This window comes from Epinephelus fuscoguttatus, linkage group LG11, assembly GCF_011397635.1.
Source record: "Epinephelus fuscoguttatus linkage group LG11, E.fuscoguttatus.final_Chr_v1".
In the NCBI taxonomy this organism is placed as follows: domain Eukaryota; kingdom Metazoa; phylum Chordata; class Actinopteri; order Perciformes; family Serranidae; genus Epinephelus; species Epinephelus fuscoguttatus.
Window position 1 is genome coordinate 42,906,332 of NC_064762.1, and position 21,237 is coordinate 42,927,568.

General features: G+C 41.0%; 1 protein-coding gene across 1 annotated transcript in view; it reads left to right on the forward strand.

Annotated features, from left to right (window-relative positions):
- Positions 1-21,237, forward strand: part of ptchd4 (patched domain containing 4) — a 271,230-nt gene that overhangs the window by 90,278 nt on the left and 159,715 nt on the right. Inside the window, exon 2 of the mRNA XM_049590660.1 lies at positions 10,588-11,083. Within this exon, the coding sequence (XP_049446617.1) occupies positions 10,588-11,083 (496 nt within the window). The remainder of the gene's footprint in view (positions 1-10,587; positions 11,084-21,237) is intronic.

Below are 21,237 nucleotides of genomic sequence, written 5' to 3' on the forward strand. Positions count from 1 at the left end.
GTGACAGTCCGTGGTCATTTTCAAAACACACTTGTGTCACGCACTCCAAAAGAAACTTGTTGAAACTTTGAACAATAATTTATTGTACAAAACGGGGGAAACAAATGTTGACAAAAACAGTTCCATAATTCATATTAAATTCAAAAGATAACAAAAAAACAGCTACAGGTTAGAGGGAATAGTGATAAAGTGGTAAAACTTGGCATTGATCCGCAGCCTCAAGTAAATAAAAAAACAAATGTCGAATACCAAATTTTCATAAGGAATACCTACCCCTAGAAACGAATATTCGAATATCTGAATATTTGGGTACAGCCCTAGTGGTTAGGCCAGTGTTTAGTGATTGTTTCAGTAGCTGATCTCTCCTTTTCATCAGGCTTCTACAATTATTATCAATCCAAGGCAGGGAAACTCTATTCCTTTTTCTACGGGTTCCCCTAGTGGTGAAGGTTTCCCAACCTCATTTATTTTAGCTAAAAACATAATGCAGCCAATCTCAATGTCCTTGCATTGGTAGATATCACTCCACTCTAGCCTTTCTAGGGCTGCAGCAAAATTTTGTTGTTGGTCCTTCAGTATACTATTGATATATGTTTTGAGCCTGTGTGATTTGTCAAGACATTGTTTGGTTAGTTTTCTAGAAAAGAAAATCATATTGTGATCTGATATATCTGATATCAAACCTACAAGGTGTAATTCAGATACTTATGTCGTCATCCCCTACAAGTTTTGTGACAATTGGCTTAGCAATAAAGGAGTAAAATTAATTTATGTGCTGAGCCATGCCCTCTCTAAAGTTCATTGGTAAATATCACCAAAATGCAATGATATATTAAAAAGTCTTTGAAAACTTTTACAAAGCTTCATCCCACGATGATTCACAGAACGTTTGATACAAATCGGACCTATGCCTTAGGGAAAGATGTCAAAAAGTTTTTGGTTTTTTTTGTTTTTTTTTAAATTCAATAATGCGAGCATTCTGGTGGGCATATGTTTAAGATTATGTAGCCTTTCGTAAAAAACCTTCACCTGACCAAGTGTGTTGAGTTTTATGATAATCTGACATACGGTGCAAGGGTGGTGGCCTTTCAAATCCAAATTTTCCTTGACCTTAATTATAGCACCCACATCTGGCCTATATTGGCAATTTTATATCTTGAGCAGAGTTTGCACACACCTTCCAATCATTAGTGAAATTTTCATGTCTCTATGATGTACCATCTCACGGGAATTTGTGAAAACATTTCTGAGGAATAATAACAATAATAATAATAATGATAATAATAATAATAATAAATATAACCGCAAGCTGCGATTCAAGACAGTATTGACATTAAAAACTTGAAAGCTGGGTAGAATCAAGACCTTTGACAGTTCAGGACACCTGCATTAAATATTACCAACAGGTTTTATGACAATCAGACGGATACTCATTCATTTATGTCCAAATCTTTACAAGGCCACGCTCTTCTTTTGCAGCAATGTCACTTGCTATTGGTCAATTACAGGAACATGCTTTAATGGCTTAATTAAAAATATCCACCAACAGATTCAGAAAAAAATCCCACGTTATTCCTCTAATTTCAGGTAAATTGTCAAATATCTTGGTGACATTTGGTTAAAAACGAGATGAAATAGAAAATGTTGTGTACACAGTGCAAATTACAAGATAATGACTATCACTGTGAATTAACCGTTGAACAGATCTGAACACCATTTGAAACATGTGACATCTAGTATCCAAAGAATGTCTCTGTTAATAATGGTTGCATTTAGATGAAGACTTTTGGAGATATAGATGTTAATCAATCAGTGACGGACTTCTGAATTGACAATAGGTTGCAGCAGGGCAAAGTTTTGTCACAATTCAGTGGATGTGCTGAAAAACCTTGAGCTTTGATTGGTGATTTATTACGATTTTTTGAAGTATGGAATGGGAGATGTCTTGAAATATAGATTTAATGTAATAAGCCATGCCCCCTTTAAGCCATTATTTTCAAATTTTGTGCATTGACTACGACATGACCCTAGATGATGCAAGTCTACAAGTCAAGAATCAGTCAAGAATACAAGTGTTTCATAGTTATCATTCAATATACCCTGCAAGTTTTGTAATGATAGGACAATCACATTTTGAGTTCTAGTCTGAATTGTGTTACTGCATACCCATTTTTTATATTTGTGGTACCCCCCAGTGGTCAATTTGAATGAAACTTTCATGATATGTGCCTGGTACCTCTTAAGACATTGTATTCAAGGTTTGCGATGTCACACAGATGTGACCTACGCCTCAGGAGGAGATGTCAAAAAGGTGTTTTTCAAAAATTCAATATGGGGATCAATCTGTCAGCTGTCATTTTAGGTGCCCCCCACCTCCACGGGGGGCTTACCTCATCTACGACAACTCAAAACCAAAGGACGTCAACTAGAGCAGCTTTTCAAGAAAACCGGACTCTCTGTTTACAAGCAAATGTACCACACCCACATCCTTCACTATTAAGACACCCTCTCCTCAGTCAAATCCCAATATTATGCAGGACTAATCAGTGCAGGTGATGGGAACACTAGGGCCCTGTTCTCAGTGCTGAATAACACACTGCGCAGTAGGACTCTTTTCCTCCACATTTCTACTGTACAGATCACTGCCATTCACTTATGACATTTTTCAATGCAAAAATAATTCAGATCCACCAGCAACAGACCCCTCACACCTCCTGCAATCAGTCTCTTCCGGTTTTCCATGTCCCCCTCTCTCAGTCGTTCTCAAGCTTCCAACTGCTCTCTGCTGCTGTCATTTTGGACCTCATTCTGAAATCAAAAAAATACACTTGCCAGCTTGACCCCTGTGAACTTCCTTAGTCACTGCCTACCTCCCCTCTCTGTTGCCCCTGATACCTGCCATTATTCACTCCTCCCTCACCTCTGGCTCTGTTCCATCATCTCTTAAATCTGCTTCTGTTACACCGATACTCAAGAAATCTGGTTCAGATCCTGATAACTTCAATAACCTTCGTCCAATCTCTAACTTACCATTTTTCTCTAAAATCCTGGAAAAAGCAGTGGCATCACAGATTCATGCTCATCCCCATAACAATAACCTTTATGAACAGTTCCAGTGTGATTTCCGCCCACGTCACAGCACAGAGACAGCTCTCCTAAAAATCATCAAGTCTTCAACACCATCTTCCACACCATCCTCCTAGACAGGCCAGCATCAGTTGGTATATCTGACACACCCCTGGACTGGTTCAAATCCTATCTCTCTGGCCACACTTAGTTCATTCAGTTGAAAACCTTCACATCCCTACCATCTCCCCTTTCCTCAGGTGTTCCCCAAGGCTCTGTCCTTGGTCCCATCCTGTTTATCATCTATCTCCTCCCTTTTGGTCATATATTCCATAAATACAATATCCACTTCTACTGTTAGACAGATGACACTCAGCTCTACCTTTCCACTAAACCCACCTCCACCTTCCCGCCCTCCTCGTTCTGTGACCGTTTACAGGAAATCAAATCCTGGTTTTCTTCAAATCTCCTAAAACTCAACAGTGACAAAACCGAGGTTCTCCTCATTGGCTCAAAATCCACCCTCACTAACACTCCCAGTTTCACCATCCCCATTGACAACTCCTCTGTTTCCCCCTCACCTCAGGTTAGGAGTCTGGGTGTCCTTGACAGCACTCTGTCATTCCAAACCCACATCAATAACATCCTGGTCAGCCTATTTCCATCTACACAATATTAAATCGTCTCCGTCCGTCACTCACCCCCAACAGCGCTGCCATCCTGGTCCACACTCTGGTTACATCCCGCCTGGATGACTGTAACTCCCCTCTCTTTGGTCTCCCCCACAAGGCCATCCATATGCTCCGATTGATCCAGAACTCTGCCGCCCGTATCATCACCAGAACTCCATCCATCAATCACATCACTCCTCGCTTCCAGTCAAATACCACATGGACTTTAAAATTCTGCTCCACACTTTCAAGGCCATCCATAACCTCGTCCCCCCATACCTCTCTGACTTCCTCCACATCAACACTCCTTCCCAGACACTCAGGTCGGCCTCTTCCATCTGCCTCATTGTGCCCTCTGCCCGTCTGTCCACCATGGGGTCCAGAGCTTTCAGCTGCTCTGCCCCCCGCCTCTGTAACTCCCTCCCTCCTGACATCAGGACTCCCGACTCATTATCCATTTTCAAATTGCACCTGAAAACCCACCTTTTTAAACAGGCCTATTTTATTTCATTGCTATTGCTCTGTGGCAGATTTCACATTTTACTGTGTTGATGTTTGATGTGTCTTTTAGCACTTTAAATTTTAATTATCTTTTGCTCATTCTGTAAGGTGACTTTGAATGCCTTGAAAGGCGCCTTTAAATAAAATGTATTATTATTATTGTTATTATTATCAATCTAGAGGGCGGGCCTTGAGGGTTCTTGAGGTTTTCGTAGAACCCTTTCACCTGACCATTTGTGTTGACTTTTAAGTCAATCTGACATACCATTCAAGGGTGGTGGCCTTTCAAAACCAAATTTTCTTTGACCTTAATTACAGAGGCCTCATCTGGCCTGTTCGCATTATATATGTTGAGCACCATCTGCACAATATTTCCAGTCACTTGTGAAAATTCATGTCTCTACATACAATGGTCCATCTCACAGGACTTTGGGAAAACATTTCTGAATGATAATGATTATATTAATTAAAGCTGCAAGCAGCGATGAACGGGCCCTCGCAGTCCACGTGTGTCGGGGCATACTGCCATCAGGGGTCGTGCACCTAGATGTCTTGTCAGCTGTAATAAATAAAAAAATAAACATTATCTCTTACTTACATATCCAGTATACAGGTAGGCACCCAACCCACGTATGTATTTTTCCAAAAAGTAGAAGCTGAATACATGCCCAATAGTTCAAGGTCTTCTGACTCTTTAAAAGTTGACATGGTGTCTCTAGCTCAAAGTATGAGGGACAAGAAGAGGTTGAAAGTCGATGAGTTTTGAAGAGGATTTGAAGATTTTCCAATTTATTTCCATTCACACTAATTAGACTGCCACCAGAGCGCCACCTATTGGCCGATTTGCACTGAATTTTGCACAACTCTCATCGGGCCATGGAACACAATCAGCAAAAGTATTGAGGTAATCGGACTGTATTTGGTCAAGATATGAAAGACTGTCTGTTTTGAAAACAATGTGCAGGAATTTGTGGTTTTATATTTTGGGCGTTTTTTGGACGATCAAAATTCTTTTAATAACTTTTTGTCAGAAGGGTCCATAGATGCTTCATGCAAAGTTTGGTGCAAATCGGTCAAATCGCCTAGGAGGAGTTCGAAAAAGTTTTTCATTTGTCGCAATTTAGCGAATGGGAAGTTACCGCGAAAGTGGGCGTGGCTTACACCACACAATTCAGCTGGATTCAGAGAACACGTAAATAGAAGGTTTAACAATATGCAACATATTATGTAGGAGTTATGAGCCAAAAACGCTTTTGCATTGAAAATAGCGCCACCTGCTGTTCATTTTTGGTGTGTGAGTTACAGGGGCCAGTCTATACCACCCCTATCAATTTTATTTCCATGAGTGTTATGGTGTTGGCATGGTGCCAAATATTAAATAAGACAGCCACCAGAGTACCACCTAGTTTTGGATTGGTTTGTCCTTCGTCAGATATCCTCAGGAGGGCATTGACAATAATTATACCAAGTTTCATGTTAATCCGCCCAACCGATGTTGAGATATAAAATACTTCAATTTAAAGAGCGCCACCTGGTGGTCATCGCCTGACATTTTGCACAGAGCCTCAGGGGCTCATGGGGAAGTAGTCAACTGAGTTTCATGACATGCGGATACAACAATAAGGAGATATGCAGCACTTCCTGTTTACAATGAAATCTGCAGGAAGTTGTTATTTAATAACTTGAGTATTGTTTGGAATATCAAAATTCTCTTAATAACTTTTTGTCACAAGGGTCCATAGATACTGTGTGCAAAGTTTCATGCCAGTCGGTGAAATTGCCAGGGAGTAGTTAGAAAAAGTAGGTTTGCGACATTTTGCGAATTTGCGGGAAAAAAACGGCAGGCGGAAATGGGTGTGGCCTATATCACAAGATTCAGCACAATTCACTGAATTAGTGGATATAAGGTTTTTGAATGTGCGACAAAGTATATGGGAGTTATGAGCCAAAAGGCACTTCATTTTAAATTCCTTGATTATAGCACCACCTAGTGGTGGAAATTCAGGACGACAATATCTTATAAAATTTTTCGCCAGGTGTGACTTATATTCCAAGTTTCATGAGTTTTGGGGTATGTTCAGGCAGTGAAAAATGCGATCCTTTTGGACAAAGAACTGAAGCAGTTATGAACGGGGGCCAAGCCCCACCGTGCGACTCGGTCCCCGCATCCCGCGGTGCCCATGGAAGTTGTCCCCGAAGGACAACGGGCTCTGGGCAAGCGCATGTTTATGAATGTGTCATTTAAAATGTGGAAGTTACAGGCAAAACTGCCTTTGCATCTGTTATAGCGCCACCTATAGACCGATTTGTGACGAATTTGGCACAAAGCCTCTGGATGATCTCGGGAACGAGTGACTTAAGTTTGATGTTGAAAGCATCTACTTTGAGCGAAATATGAAACAATGTGTGTTTTTTAGCTAGCAAAAAAGATTGTTTGGTTGTAACAAGCGCATTTTTTGGAGTGCCAAAATTCTTTTGATAACTTTTCATCAGACACATCTGGAGATTCTATGTGCAAAGTTTCAGGCAGGTGGCACTTAAAATGTAGGACGAGTTCGAAAAAGTAGGTTTTGGACATGTGGCGAATTAGCAAAGAGAATGTGCAGCAGAAGTGGGCGGGGCCTGTGTCAGAAAACCCAGCTCTCTCCAGGGAACACATGGATATAATGTTTGTGAAAGTGTCATTTAAAATGTGTAAATTGCAGGCAAAAACGCGTTTGCATCTGTTATAGCGCCACCTAGTGGAGTACATGTGCAATTTTTGGTACAGAAGATCTGTGTCCTATTCTGTATGTACCCTCAAAATTTCAAAGCCTTCAGCATAATAGTTTGGCTAAAATGAATGTTTGTTGTTTATCTTGTAATAAGCCACGCCCACATTGACCAGTCATGACCACCTTCAAGATATGACCTCAGAATTGGCCCTACATCATACCAACCGAATTTCATAGAAATCGGTGCAGCCGTTCAAGAGATATAAACTTATCATATTTGTAGCGCCCCCTAGTTGCCAAAATTCGCCAAATTCGGCTCATATCCTCACAGTCTTATGCCAACCAATGATCTCAAATTTGGTGTTAATAGCATTTAGTTTGACCGAGATATCCAACAGTTTGCATTTTTATAGCTAGCTATAGAAGTTTGTTTGTTAATAATTTGTGCATTTTTTGACTGAATAAAATTCTTTTGATAACTTTAGATCAGGTCCAGTAGAAGAGTGTATATGTCAAGTTTCACGCAGATTGGACAAAATCCCAAGGAGAAGTTTGAAAAAGTAGGTTTTCCAGTTTTCGTGACTTTGCGAAAAAAACTTCCGGTGCAAGTGGGCGTGGCCTATGGCAAAGTGATTCAGCTCTATTCAGGGAAGCTGGGGATACAAGATTTTTGAATGTGCGACATACGGTGTGGGAGCTATAGGCAAAAACGCATTGGCCTAGGTTATAGCGCCCCCTGCAGGCAGATGTACATAATTTTTTGCATCTGAGGTACATGCAGGAGTCTGGACCACCCTTCCAAATTGCACCGCCCTGCCTTGCATGGTTTAGCCTGCAGCACCTACGGAAGAATAAAAATAAAAATTTTTATAAAAACAATAGGGTTCCTAGCACCGCTGGTCCTAGGAAACGCGTCTGCTTGCATGCGCGTTCCCTCAGCCCCTGGGGCTTGGCCCCCTAATAAACAGCACAATTACAATAGGGTCCTCACAGACGACTTCATCGTCGCTCGCACCCTAATAATAATAAACAGCGCGATTACAATAGGGTCCTCACAGAAGACTTTGTCGTCGCTCGGGCCCTAATAATAATCATTCGAAAAACAATAGGGACCTCGCAGGTCAGTGACCTGCTCGGGCCCTAATAATAAAGCAGGACAAAAGGGTTTCAGCCAGGGGCGATTGCTCTGAGACAACAAGGGAGGCTGAACTTCCCCTAAAATTTCTTAAAAGAAATGGTCAAATATGCACTATTGAATTTACATTAAAATAAGAATTTACATTGCATTAAATGTGTGCTAGGATCAGCTGTTTATCACCAGTTTTCAAACACGACCTCCCTGTCATACATTCTCCTGTCAGCCTGCTGGACCCAGAGCTTCCAAGCATTCCTATGAGACAGCGCTGAGCAGTTTTTTTCATGCAGCAAAGTGAGATGGTCACTGGATAAATGCCACAAAATTGTCACTTCCAGGGAGGCTCAGCTTCCCTGGGACCTAATGGAGTGGTAGGCGGGAGAGGACGCCCAGTGTATGCATGCTGATTGGAGGAATTGTCTAAAAGGCGGAACCGCTTTGTGATTGACAGCGCTTTGGAAATATACACCGGCATCGGTGAGTGGAGTCTTCTGACAGAGTGCTGTTCAGAGTTCCTTATAAGCGATATAGCTCATTTTTACCGTTTGTACAGTACACACAACACGCACTGTAAATAAAGACATAAACATTCCGTTATTGAGTTTGTACCCTGCAAAAGGAGTGGAGGGCATACTTCATATAATAAATGTGTGTTTCAGTAATATTTGAGAATGTTCAGAGAATGTTGCTATGTAGCACTGTTATCTGGGCCAGTCTTAAGGTGCTGCTCCTTTCAGGGAAACTTATTTTGAGAGAAAATCAGTTCTGGTGGTGTAGACACAGTTCAGGTGTTTAAACCCATCTGAACATCTTTGAGGTGTTTTTTGCTGTGATTCTATGGCATGGGTGTGGTTGAAAAACTTCTTCAATTAAATGTTCCTTTTATAAGTTACTGCCTTGCTACAATATGACAAATTTTATGATGTAAACTTAAAGTGAGCTTCCCTTGTTTGAAAGACCAGCAGCCACCACTGGTTTCAGCCCTTCAGGCTGGAACTGTTAATAAAGATTAAAATTGCTGTTTTTGTATATTTTTACTACTACATATAGATTTGCTATGTTTATTTATGTTAATCGAATAGGCAGGTAGGAAAGAGTAAATAAGGAATAAGTAGGCAGATGAATATAGATTAAATATGTACGAGTGTATGGTTCAGTATGGAGTGGTGGTGTATTGATTGTAGAAGATGGTTGTCATGGTGTGGACATATGATCATGTACGTGGCTTTAGTTTTGGGGCGAGTTATGTTTTATGTTTAGATGATTAAAGAAGGTTTCCAAGGTATCATTAAAGACTGATATACTGGTGTTTCTGTAAGTTGTTATTCTCTCGATTGGAACAACCTGCTTACAGACTACATCTCAGTGAGTGATATTACAATTTTCTTTTAGATTTACAGTTTTGGACTTGGACTCACAAATAAACTGATTAGAATTTAGTGATCGAAGGGAAAAGGTCAAGGTCACTGTGACTTTGAAAAAAAAATTCATATAAATGTCTATTTGGACAAAATAATGAAGTGATGACATTTTATATACAAAAGTTAAAGGTCAGCCTCCCTGTGGCATCCTAATATGGTCCAAAACCACTTTTCTGTCCATTATTTAACATCATATCTCAGGAACAGACGGGGAAATATTTGTCCACTTTGAAACTGTGCTGATTGTATAGATCTTCTGTGCTATCGGGGGCATGATGTGTGTTGAACATCCAAGTTTTCTCAGAGATAGATGTAAACTGTAACTGCAACTTGACTGGTTCATGGAGGCATACAACCATGAGGCTGTAATTGTAGTGATGGCCTTATGAAGCCTCATGAAGCATTTTCTTTCTTTTCTGAGCCCACTAGATGGCACTCTTGATTGAAAGAGAGAGGCTCAAAGAATGGCAATTCAGTGTGTTTTAATAAACCTTTTGTTTATGTAACTATAGTTTTATGTATTATTGCTGCTAACAGACTACCTCAAAATCAAAACATTGTAACCTGTGGCATAATGCACACGTATAGTGCTACCTTTGCAACATTTTCAACTTAAATATGAAAGAGATTGTGCCAGTAATAACCTCAGCTCTGTATTTCTTCCTGACAGACTGCCAGATCCACTTTTATTGCCCCAGCTGCCTCATTGAGTTCTTCATTGCTGTGCATAATTCTTATTGCACAACCACATTATCTCCAAACTCCTGTCACTGTGATGTCTTGCATGCACCATGATTAAATTAATTCACCAACCGTCAGAGCCAGCTCTGTCCACAGCTGTAAGGTGTGTTTAAGTGAAATGATAAATCAACACTGAGGCAAATAGATTCTGCTCTGTTCTGTGTAGGCTGGAACTCTCCAGTTTGTGGTACAACTGGCTGCTCCCCAGTTTCTGTTGTCAAAGCCAACATGACTGTTTTGAAGTCAGTTGGGTTGAAGCATTTAAAACCAGTTGAATGATGTATTTCTATAAAATCTTTGATCAGAGCTGATGTCAGATATCTGTGAATCCTCTACAGGATGGCCGTGTGTCCTTCATTGGCCACCAGCTGGGTGGTGTGTCCTTCTCACCCAACAGCCGTGACCAGCAGGTCAAATTTGCCCGCGCTGTCCAGATCACCTACTACCTCCGCAACCATGGCCCAGTGGTGCAGGATGCCATTGCTGAACGCTGGGAGAACGAGTTCTGCGCCCTGGTGAGCCGACTGTCTACGGCCGAGGCGCCCCATGTGTCTGACCAGCTCCACATCCAGTCACTCACCTCCTTCAGCCTGTGGCGGGACTTCCACCAGACAGGTGTACTGGCCAAGGGGGAGGTGCTGGTGAGCCTGGTGCTGGTGCTCCTGGCTGCAACCATCTCCAGCTCTATGCGGGACTGCCTGAGGGGAAAGCCATTCCTGGGCCTCCTGGGCGTGCTGACTATCTGCATTGCCAATGTAACAGCTGCAGGAATCTTCTTTATATCGGACGGGAAGTTCAACTCGACACTACTGGGGATCCCATTCTTTGCCATGGGTGAGTGTTAGCAGGGGTCATGACTGACTGACTGTGTGTTTTATGTGTGTGTGTGTGTGTAGTGATTGGTTAAGGGGTTTATCAGGGGTTGACACTCGCATTGGGTTGATTGGGAAAGGGATTAATAGAACTGAGATGGTCTTTTCCTCGGAAACAATGCCGGCAGTTCATTGTAGTTGTTACAAAATAAGGAGAGTGGCGTGTGTGTGTCTGTGTATTAGTGTGTATCTTGCAGCTGCATTTGTGCTGCACATTCCTTTTGTTATGCAGTTTTGCATGTTATTTTACAAATGATCTTTGCATTACAATCACATTCAGTTGTGGTGCAAGGTTTTTTTCTTATTTCACTGAGCTTCAGTTGATGTTTTTCTTGGTGACGTGGATTTATTAATAAACTGTATTACAATGCAGCAGAGGAGGAACACAAGACAAACATATATCAGAATCCCACAGTACTGTATGGAAAACACCCCCCTTTGCTGGAATTTATTACAAATACAGATGGATTCATTTATTTTTCTAATTTTCATTTGTCATATTTCAGTGGTCTCATACACACACATAGAGGCAGAGACAGAGAAACAAGTGCTAAAGATATGGTAAGGTAGACTAGAGTAAGCAAAGAACATGACTCAGTGATTTGTGCATAAACTTGAACTGATAAAACATTATAAACATGACAGACAGTAGCACAGTCATGGTGCTCAGGGAAAAGGCCTCAGGTACTTGAGCAGTGGGCGTGACTTGTGAAGCTGAAGGTGACAGTATGGGATGGGGATGAAGTAGGGAATGTTCAAAACCCTCTGACTGCTTTGACATTTTTTCAAACAAAAATATGCCAATGTCCTGTCAATGTGATATAAAAGAGATAATTTCTACATCCGTTTACATTTATTATTAAATGGAAACCAAAAACTGTATTATCATAATTTTTTTTGTTAGTGATAAAGGCATTAGATTGGGCTTTGGAATCATTTCTGCGATGACTCACTGGAAAATCGCAGCCTTTTAAGGTTTTTATTTTGCCTGTATTAGGTAGGGACAGTGCAGATACAGATGGGGGAGAGAGGAAGTGCTGTAACATACAGAGGTCTCCCGTTAGAATTATTCAGGGAAAGTGGCAGTTGTATTTTAACTACAAGGTCCCGAGAACATCAAGGGGTCCCTGATAGGATTCAATTCAAATGACTTTTTAAATATTTTGGAATTTAAGTAAATCAATACATTTTCCCTTCTGAATTGCCTTGTGTTTCGAGCTTCTTTCAGCGACTTTACTGTCAGTGCACACATTGGGTCTCATCCATGAAACATGAGCAGAATGAATTTTTGTGTACACTGTTCACAGAAGGAACTTGACTGGTATTTTTGCATTCATCAGTGTTGGTAGCTCTTTTCTTTTCGTAGGTATTCACAAACTCTACACCTTCTTCTGACTGCTCGAAGATCTTGTTTGAATAAGATTTTGCACATAAATATTGCTTTCAATCATTAGAAATAATAATTTTAGTTTGTATTGTGTTCTGTTATTTAGTTTTAGTTTATTAAGGATCCCCATTAGCTGGTACCGTAGTAATCAACTAGTCTTCCTGGGGTCCACAAAAAAAAAAAAAAAATACAAAACAGTCATATCATATCATCAACAAAAGATCACATGCATTTTACATTTAAATACAATTATAATATGCCTCATGACGGGGCGTCGGTGGCTTAGTGGTAGAGCAGACGCCCCATGTACAAGGCTGCTGCCACAGCGGCCCGGGTTCAACTCCAGCTTGTGGCCCTTTGCTGCATGTCATTCCCTCTCTCTCTCTCTCTCTCTCTCTCTCCCCCTTTCACACTTGTCTGTCCTGTCCATTAAAGGCCAAAAAAGCCCTAAAAATATCTTAATAAATAAATATATATATATATATATATATATATACCTAATGATAAGACTTAATTAAAACATGCAACATTTAATAATTTTCATAAATCTAAAAAATCATTTTCTCTGAAAACACTGAACACTCTACATACAGCCAAGTCAACATTTACAATCTTAAATGAGATTTAAGTTTCTTTTTAAATACCTGTTTACCTTCTGTACAACAGAGATGATGAAGCAGATTATTCCAGAGAGTTACTGCTCTATAAATAAAAGATTGTGATAAAGCATCTGTTCTTGGGCGAGGCAGTACCAGCTGACCATTGCTGGACCCTCTAGTGCAATGATTGTGCACAGTATTTTGAAAAACAATTTGTTCAAATATAAAATCAGGTGTTCTACTGATCAAGACTGATTTAAATAATACAGCTGTGTTTACTGCTAACCTGTTTTCTACCATCAGCCATGAGAGGGAATCATGCATGCGGCTAATGTTTGATCTGGATGAGCAACCCAACACCAACCGTGCAGCCTTATTTTGGGCAATCTGCAGCTTTCTGAGCTCACCTTTAGCTGCAGATGCCCAGACCACAGAACAATAGTCAAGGTGACATAATACTAAACTTTGCACAATCTGACACTAGAGGGGGCGAGCAACAAAAGAAGCACATTTCCTGGAGATACCAACAGCTTTTCCCATCTTTAAGATGATTTGGTTAATATGATGTTATGTTCACAGTACACAGATGCCTTTGAAACACGCAAGTTAAACATGACAAGAAATTAGAAATATAACATAATTAGCTAAGTTAGCTAGATGGCATTTGCCAGATTCAAGCTACAGTTAAGGTTTCTTAAAAATGTGACTTGGTTATTTGAATTGACTTGATACATATGTTTTCTTCATTTCTGGCATCCCATTCCCACTTGATTCATGGGTGCTTTCACACCTACCTCGTTTGGTCTGGACTTTAGGACTTTTCCGTTTGATCTGGACCAAATTTACAAGTGTGAAAGCTTTTTTTTCGATAGTTCGGACTTTAAAACCTTTAACCCTATGGGCCCGAATGACACATAGTGCATCCAAATTCACACCTGTTCTTCTCTGTGGATTTTCTCCACGACTGTGTGTCATAGCAAGAAGCCATACATATCACGTGAAACAGCGGAACAGTAGCTTTCCAACAAGGCTAAGCACTTGTCGTATTCCAACGTTTTCATGGCGAAAAAAATTGATAAAGTTACAGTAAAATGCTGTATAACAGAGCTTTCATACAGCTTTGCACACACATTACTCTTGGATGGATTACTCGTGAATGCAGCTGTCATCCCATCACACCATAAATCCAGATCAATTGTCTACAAACTAAAAACCTGATGAATTTCTTTACAACCCATTATACAGATCTTGTTACCAGTCACTTCATATAGTGAGGAATATCGTATCTTACCATGTTTCTCCCTGTCTATCCACATTTGTAGTCCAGCTTTCAAGATGCAAATATCTCCATATTGTCCAGTTGACACTCCATCAAACTTTGTATGACAAGACCAGCGTACTTCACCTTTGCGCACCCAGACAACTGCAGCCTAATTATGCATGCATGACAGGGCAGTAGTCACCATATACACTGAGGGGGACAAAAACCACTATTCAATGCAACTATCTGCAATCAGTACATAAATGTATCTCTATATCGACTGTCCCGTCACATCTGATGTCAGATCGAAGGGGATTGGCGTCGTTTGGCACGCGAAACGGAGCTGCTCCCGGCTTTGCCCCCGGCTGTGTGGCTGGCTCGCCCGGCTCATCCTCGTCCTCCCCCTGCTGCTGCTGCGTGGCACCGTTTGGCACGTTTGGCATGCGTAATGGAAACCCAGCCTTCATCTTCTAACCGCTTCATCCTCTTGAGGGTCGCGGGGGGGGGGGCTGGAGCCTATCCCAGCTACATCGGGCGAGAGGCAGAGTACACCCTGGACAGGTCGCCAGACTATCGCAGGGCTGACACATAGAGACAAACAACCATTCACACTCACATTCACACCTACGGACAATTTAGAGTTACCAATTAGCCTAGTCCCCAATCTGCATGTCTTTGGACTGTGGGAGGAAGCCGGAGTGCCCGGAGAGAACCCACGCTGACACGGGGAGAACATGCAAACTCCACACAGAAGGGCTCCCACGCCCGGGATCGAACCGGCAACCCTCTTGCTGTGAGGCGAGAGTGCTAACCACCACACCCCGGAAACCCAACCTGATTTGATTAATACAGCTGCAAACTGAGTTCACATCCCTCTCAGCCAACCACAAACAGCCACAGCATCAGATAGGGAGTATATATTCAGCATCTGTCATCTTAGAAAAATCAAAAGAAAAGAAACAGAGTGAGACTGCAAGAGAGAAAGAGAGAGCGCGCGTGCGCACGAGAGAAACGCTGTCAACAAATTGTAAGTTATGTTCAGTGTTTTAAGAGTTTACATGCTTCATGTGATTGCCTATACAAATGTTAAAATGTTCTTGCTTAACGTGATCTACAAAGATGGAGTACATTATTGCGAGGAGGAGGAGGACGCTGCTGCTCTCTTCTGCCATGGCGAATTGAGTAAACTCTCATTACACCTCTGCGCGGCGCATTTAAGGGCGAGGAGAGGGGTTCATTTGATTGGTGTGATGTGAATCGGCTGTGTAAAACTCACTCCACGCCTTCTCTCCTCCCTCTTTCCGACTTGCGCACGTAGGAGGGACGGAGGTGGGAAAGAGGAGTAGCTGTGCCAGGCGCACGGTGTGCCAAACTTGCAAAACACCTAGTTGGCGAAGCGCAGGTGTGCTGCGCCTCCCCCTCGCCCGGTCTGCGAAACTAGAGGCCCGTAATTAACGTCAATATGTCATTTGGTCTGGTCGCCTTAATGCAGTGTGAAACCAAACCAACCGGACCAAATGTATACAATGTAGCAAAAACACGGACCTTGGTCCGGACCTTGGTCCGGACTTTCAGGTGTGAAAGCCCCCTCAATCACAAATGTATCTTCTGTTTGAGTGGCAAGACTGTGTGACCCAGGTTACTGACCAACACTAAGCTATCAGTGATGGCTGCCAGAATTTGTAGTGATTTAACACTTAATAAAATAAGTACATCATTTTACCTTCAGAGTTGTTTACTGCTCCAGTAGAGGCATGTTGCTGGCTCCCATGACAGAGAGGTCTCTCTGATGAAGTGCTTGTCTGCAGCAGAGAGCTATGACAGTGTTCAGCCTCCTCCAGTAGCTGTTGTTGTTTTGTGTGTGCACAAGTTTCATATGGAACAGTTTTCATTAAACTTTTTGGATGGTTCTTACAACAGAGGGCACAGAGTTAACAGCATCTGTTACCTCATTTAAGGCCTGCTTAACCTGTCCCTGTCACACCGCTAATGACAGAAGAAAATTAAACGTTTTTCTCAGCATCTGAAAAGTTTTTCTTTCTCTCTCTCTCTCTCTCTCTTCCTTTGTTTGCTCCATGTTCACAGGTTGTAAGGATGCACCTTATAACGTCCATATATGGTGGTCACTGGCTATTCATGGCGGGGATGTATGCTAATTGCTGACTGGCAGCAATTCAATTCAATTCAATTCAAATCAGTTCAGTTCAATTCAGTTCAGTTCAGTTCAGTTCAGTTCAATTCATTTTTATTAATAAAGCCCAATATCACAAATAACAATTTGCCTCAGAGAGCTTTACAGCATACAACATCCCTCTGTCCCTTGGACCCTCACAGCGGTCAAGGAAAAACTCCCCCCAAAAAAGGCAATTGCATTTGTTTGGAACTGGTGGCACACCCTATTGAGCAATTTCAAAATAATTTTACACATGTGGTTCATCACTATTATCTAACACACCCTGCAAGTTTTGGAATGATAAGACAGACAATGTCTGATTTAGGTATAGTAGATTAGATAGTAGATTGTAGTGCCCCTGAGTGGTCAATTTGAATGACACTTTCAGGGTATGTTTAAGGTACTTATGCAGATATAACCTACCAGTTTTATGATGATTGGCCCAATGGTTATGCAGTTATGTGCTGAGCAAGGCCCATTTTAAAGGTTTATCCATCAATCGCCTCAAAACCCAGTGAGATATCAACAAGCTTATGTTAACTTTTGACAAGCTTGGTCCAATGATGAGCCACAGAAAATGGGGTACAAATCTGACCCACAATTCGAGAGAAGATGTCAAAAAATGTGTTGTCATAAAAATTAAAACAGCATTGCAATACCCCCTTTTGACTGATTTTTACATTTGTGGTTCAACATTATTATAAAACAGATCATTCAGGTTGTGTAATGATTTGGAGAGCAATTTGTGATTTATCGTCTGATTTATGTTGTACAAAGTAAATCTTTTTTGCATTTGTGGCACCCCATGGTGGTCAATTTAAATTAAACTTTTAAGATGTTCTTGGTACCTCATTGGCCACGCCATCTCTGAAGTTCATTGGTCAGCATCTTCAAAACACAATGAGGTATCAACAAAAGTTTTGATAACTTCTGATAAGCTTGATCTAATGATGATCCACGGAAAGTTTCGTACAAGATGGACATATGGTTTAGAGGAGATGTCAAAAATGTCTTTTTCAAAATATTCAAAATGGCAGAAAATCTTACTAAAGGACCTTAATTGTTCTTTTCTGCTTTTCGTAGAGCACATTCAGCTGCACTTGTCTGTCATATTTCAAGTTCAAAAGATTTTTTTTGGCCTAATTACAGCGCCCCCATCTGACCATTTGGCATCATATTTTCAAGGAGCATTTGCACACAACTTACAATTACTGGTGAAAATGTCATGTCTATAATGTACCATCTCATAGGAAAAGAAAAGAAGAAAAAAGAAAAGAAGTTAAAGCTTTTACAATAGGGTATCAGCCCTTTGGGCCTGAACCCTTAATTAAGTTACATGTGAAAACATGGAAAGTGCAGATGTACCCTATAACTGGTCCTTATTGACACTGTTTCGGTGCTTTCCAACACCTGTAAACACGGGACCTTCAATGAGTAAAAATGTACTCCAAGTCAGTGTTTTATCATTTTGCATAGCTGATTATTAAACACTCCAACTGTAAAGCAAGAAATCTTTGTATGTATGTATGTATGTATGTTTTTATGTGTGCATGTATGTGTGTCTTTCACATATCTTGACAACCATTCATGCAATCTATGTCACGTGTGGCAGGTGTGTTCCTGGGGACACACTGATGTGCAGTGTCAGCATGTCTCACTGAGTGTATTTTGGTGGTGTCTCTGACCATGAGTAGATGTTAGTTGGGTGTGTTTTCTTTGTAGTACTCATAACACTAATAACATTATAGTGGGCAAAATACCTCTGCCAATTAATTCATGCTCTCCTTTGTAACTACTGTGGTTATGTCAAAGCAAGTTCTAAATGACTGGTACGAAGTTGCAGACTTTAAACCCTGTGTGGGTGTGAACCCTTGCAGAGTCTTAGGGGTCACATGTGAGCACTTTGTTTCAGAGTCGTTAAGGTCACAATGTCGTTGACCCATCTGGCCACCATGTGAGCCGTTAGGGTCAGGTGGGACCAGGGGTGAATGGGTGTGACGTCATCTGGAGAGGGATCCCTAGACTGTAGATTGTAGGTGGGTGATAAGTGGTGTCATAAGCCACCCCCTCTATTTAACGATGGTCATTCCAGCTTGACGTAGATGGCTTCTTTTTCTCCTTTTTCAAACCACCTTTCTTCCCTGGCCAAGATGTGCACATTGCTGTCCTTAAAGGAGTGTCACTTCTCCTATAGGTGTAAGTGGACAGCTGAGCCTTGACGTAAGGAGCTTGCTCTCCTGTGCTGTGCCATGCGTTTGTGGGGTGGTTGTTTTGTTTCCCCAATGTATAAATCTGTGCATTCCTGGCTGCACTGAACTGCATATACTACATTACTCTGCTTATGTCTGGGTGTTTCTCAGACACTCCTGCGACATAAGGAATGACAGTGTTGTTACGTTTTTGTTTCCCTTCCTCTCTGTCTGCTCTAGGTCTTTTTGAGGTTTTTGCAAAGGCCCAGTTGGGGTAGCCACAGGTTTGAAGTGCTTCCCTGATGTGTTTCTATTCCTTCACCTTCCCCTCTGTCCTAGTGGGCATGTTTTCAGACCGATGATTCGGTGTCCTGATAACTCCCAACTTGTGGGTGGTGAGAGTCAAACAGCAGGTATTGGTCCGTGTGTGTAGGTTTTCTGTACACCTCAATGTTCAGGTTCCTGTCCTCTTCAATGTGTACTGCACAGTCTAAGAAGGGTAGACTGGCTCCTCTCACATCTTCCCCAGTGAATTTAATGTTGGGGTCCACTGCATTAATGTGTTCTATGAAGGTTTCCACTTCCTCAGTTTTGATTTTGGCCCAGGTGTCATCCACGTACCTGAACTAGTGGCTAGGAGCAGTTCCTGTAAAGGTGGTCAGAGCTCTCTTCTCCACATCTTCCATGATTACCATGACCTGCATGACTGAGAATCTTCACTGACAATGCAGGCTGAACCTTTTTTCCACAGGAAACAATATCACAGCTGTTTGGTAACAAATTATATTGAATTACAGTTAAACAGTGAGCTAAAATATATTTCTGAAAACAACAAAGTAACAGAATCTTGGTTCACATTTGAGCAGCACTGTTTACTTTTACCATTGAATGTCAGTGCTTTCAGCCTCCATTTTTACAATACAGTATGGTGCCCACATCCTCTTCACAAGTTCTCATATTACAGCCAAACAGCACACCAAAATATGTTTATGATTTCATTTTAGGTGAGAAATATGTGATGCAGTAACAAAATCATGGTTTATATTTGATCAGCATTTATTATCTGAGAGGCAGGTTAATGTAATGGTACAATATTTTCCTTTGAAGTACAAATAGAAACACAGTAAGTATGTACTGTTGAGGTGCATATTTTGTAAGTGCTTTGAGGGCCTTTTTGATGTTTGAATAGAAACATAAATAATTTTTTTCATATCTAAACACCATAATGATCAGTAGCAACCTAGTCATACACTGGTCATAGATAGGCACCACACATGTAACAGATCTGTGGCCGGAATCCCTGAGGTCCTTGGCTCTGGGGAACTTTGTGAGATTGACCTCTGTTAGTCTTTACACCCTTACGACTGTGGAGCTACATTAGGGTCAAATGTTTTGTACTTGAAAAAATAAAATTTGAAACTGAAAATTCATGTGTTGATCTTGAATTTTGAAATATACAACAATGTATTCAAAATAAAAATAAGTGTATGAAACATTTTTTCAGGTTAAACATAATTTTGATTCACTTTGGTAACTCTTTTGAATGAATAATTTATTTTCACTTTTCACTTCCATATGTATTTTAACATTTGAGGTCTTATTTTTTCAGTTGCATGTTTTATCTTTTCAGATTCAGATCTTATTTTTTACAGTTTCAAATCTTAATTTTTAACTTTCAAATCTTTTTTTCACTTTCAGATCTTTTTTTTTCAGTTTCAAATCTGTTTTTTGAGTTTCAGACTTTTCACCCTGATGTGGCGTGGGGGGCGTGGCATCAAATGAGAGGGGTGTGGAATCATGAGTGACAGTGCCTTCAGGGAACGTAGGCACTAAAAAAATTCTGACGCAACACTTATATACACCATATTCATGTGACTGGCAGTGTAAAAATTGATACCAGTGACAAACTTTCATTTAGAAATCTGTTTTAGACAGTACTGAGCACCAATTGCGGTATATAACAAATATTAAGGTGTCGTTTTTGTGACAACATACATTTTTTTGTGACGTCTTTTAAGTGGTGAATTTGTCAGAGCTGGAAAGTGTGATTGTCCACAGCTCCATCATCACGGCCCTGTTGATGCTTCCTCATCCAATAAACGTGTCCCCTGGATGAAACCTTTGAGCTTGGGGAAAAGGAAACAATCCTAAAACACCTCCCTACTCACCTGGTGCCACAAAAATCACCTGGAGCCAGGTCAGGTGAGTAGGGAGGTGTTTTAGAATTGTTTCCACCTGACCTGGCTCCAGGTGATTTTTCTGGGGACACGTCTGGATGTGGAAGCATCAATAGGGCCGTGACAATGGAGCTGTGAAAATGTATGTTGTCACAAAAACGACCCCTTAATACTTATTATGATTTCCCAAAGCTTAGTTAACATTTCTCACCTGTGTGCTGGATGTTTGGGCTCCAGCAGATTGAACCGACCCACTGGACGCCATCATCGCAAGCGGACACTCAAATTACAATCAAAATTATATTTAACCTGAAAAAATGTTTCACATAC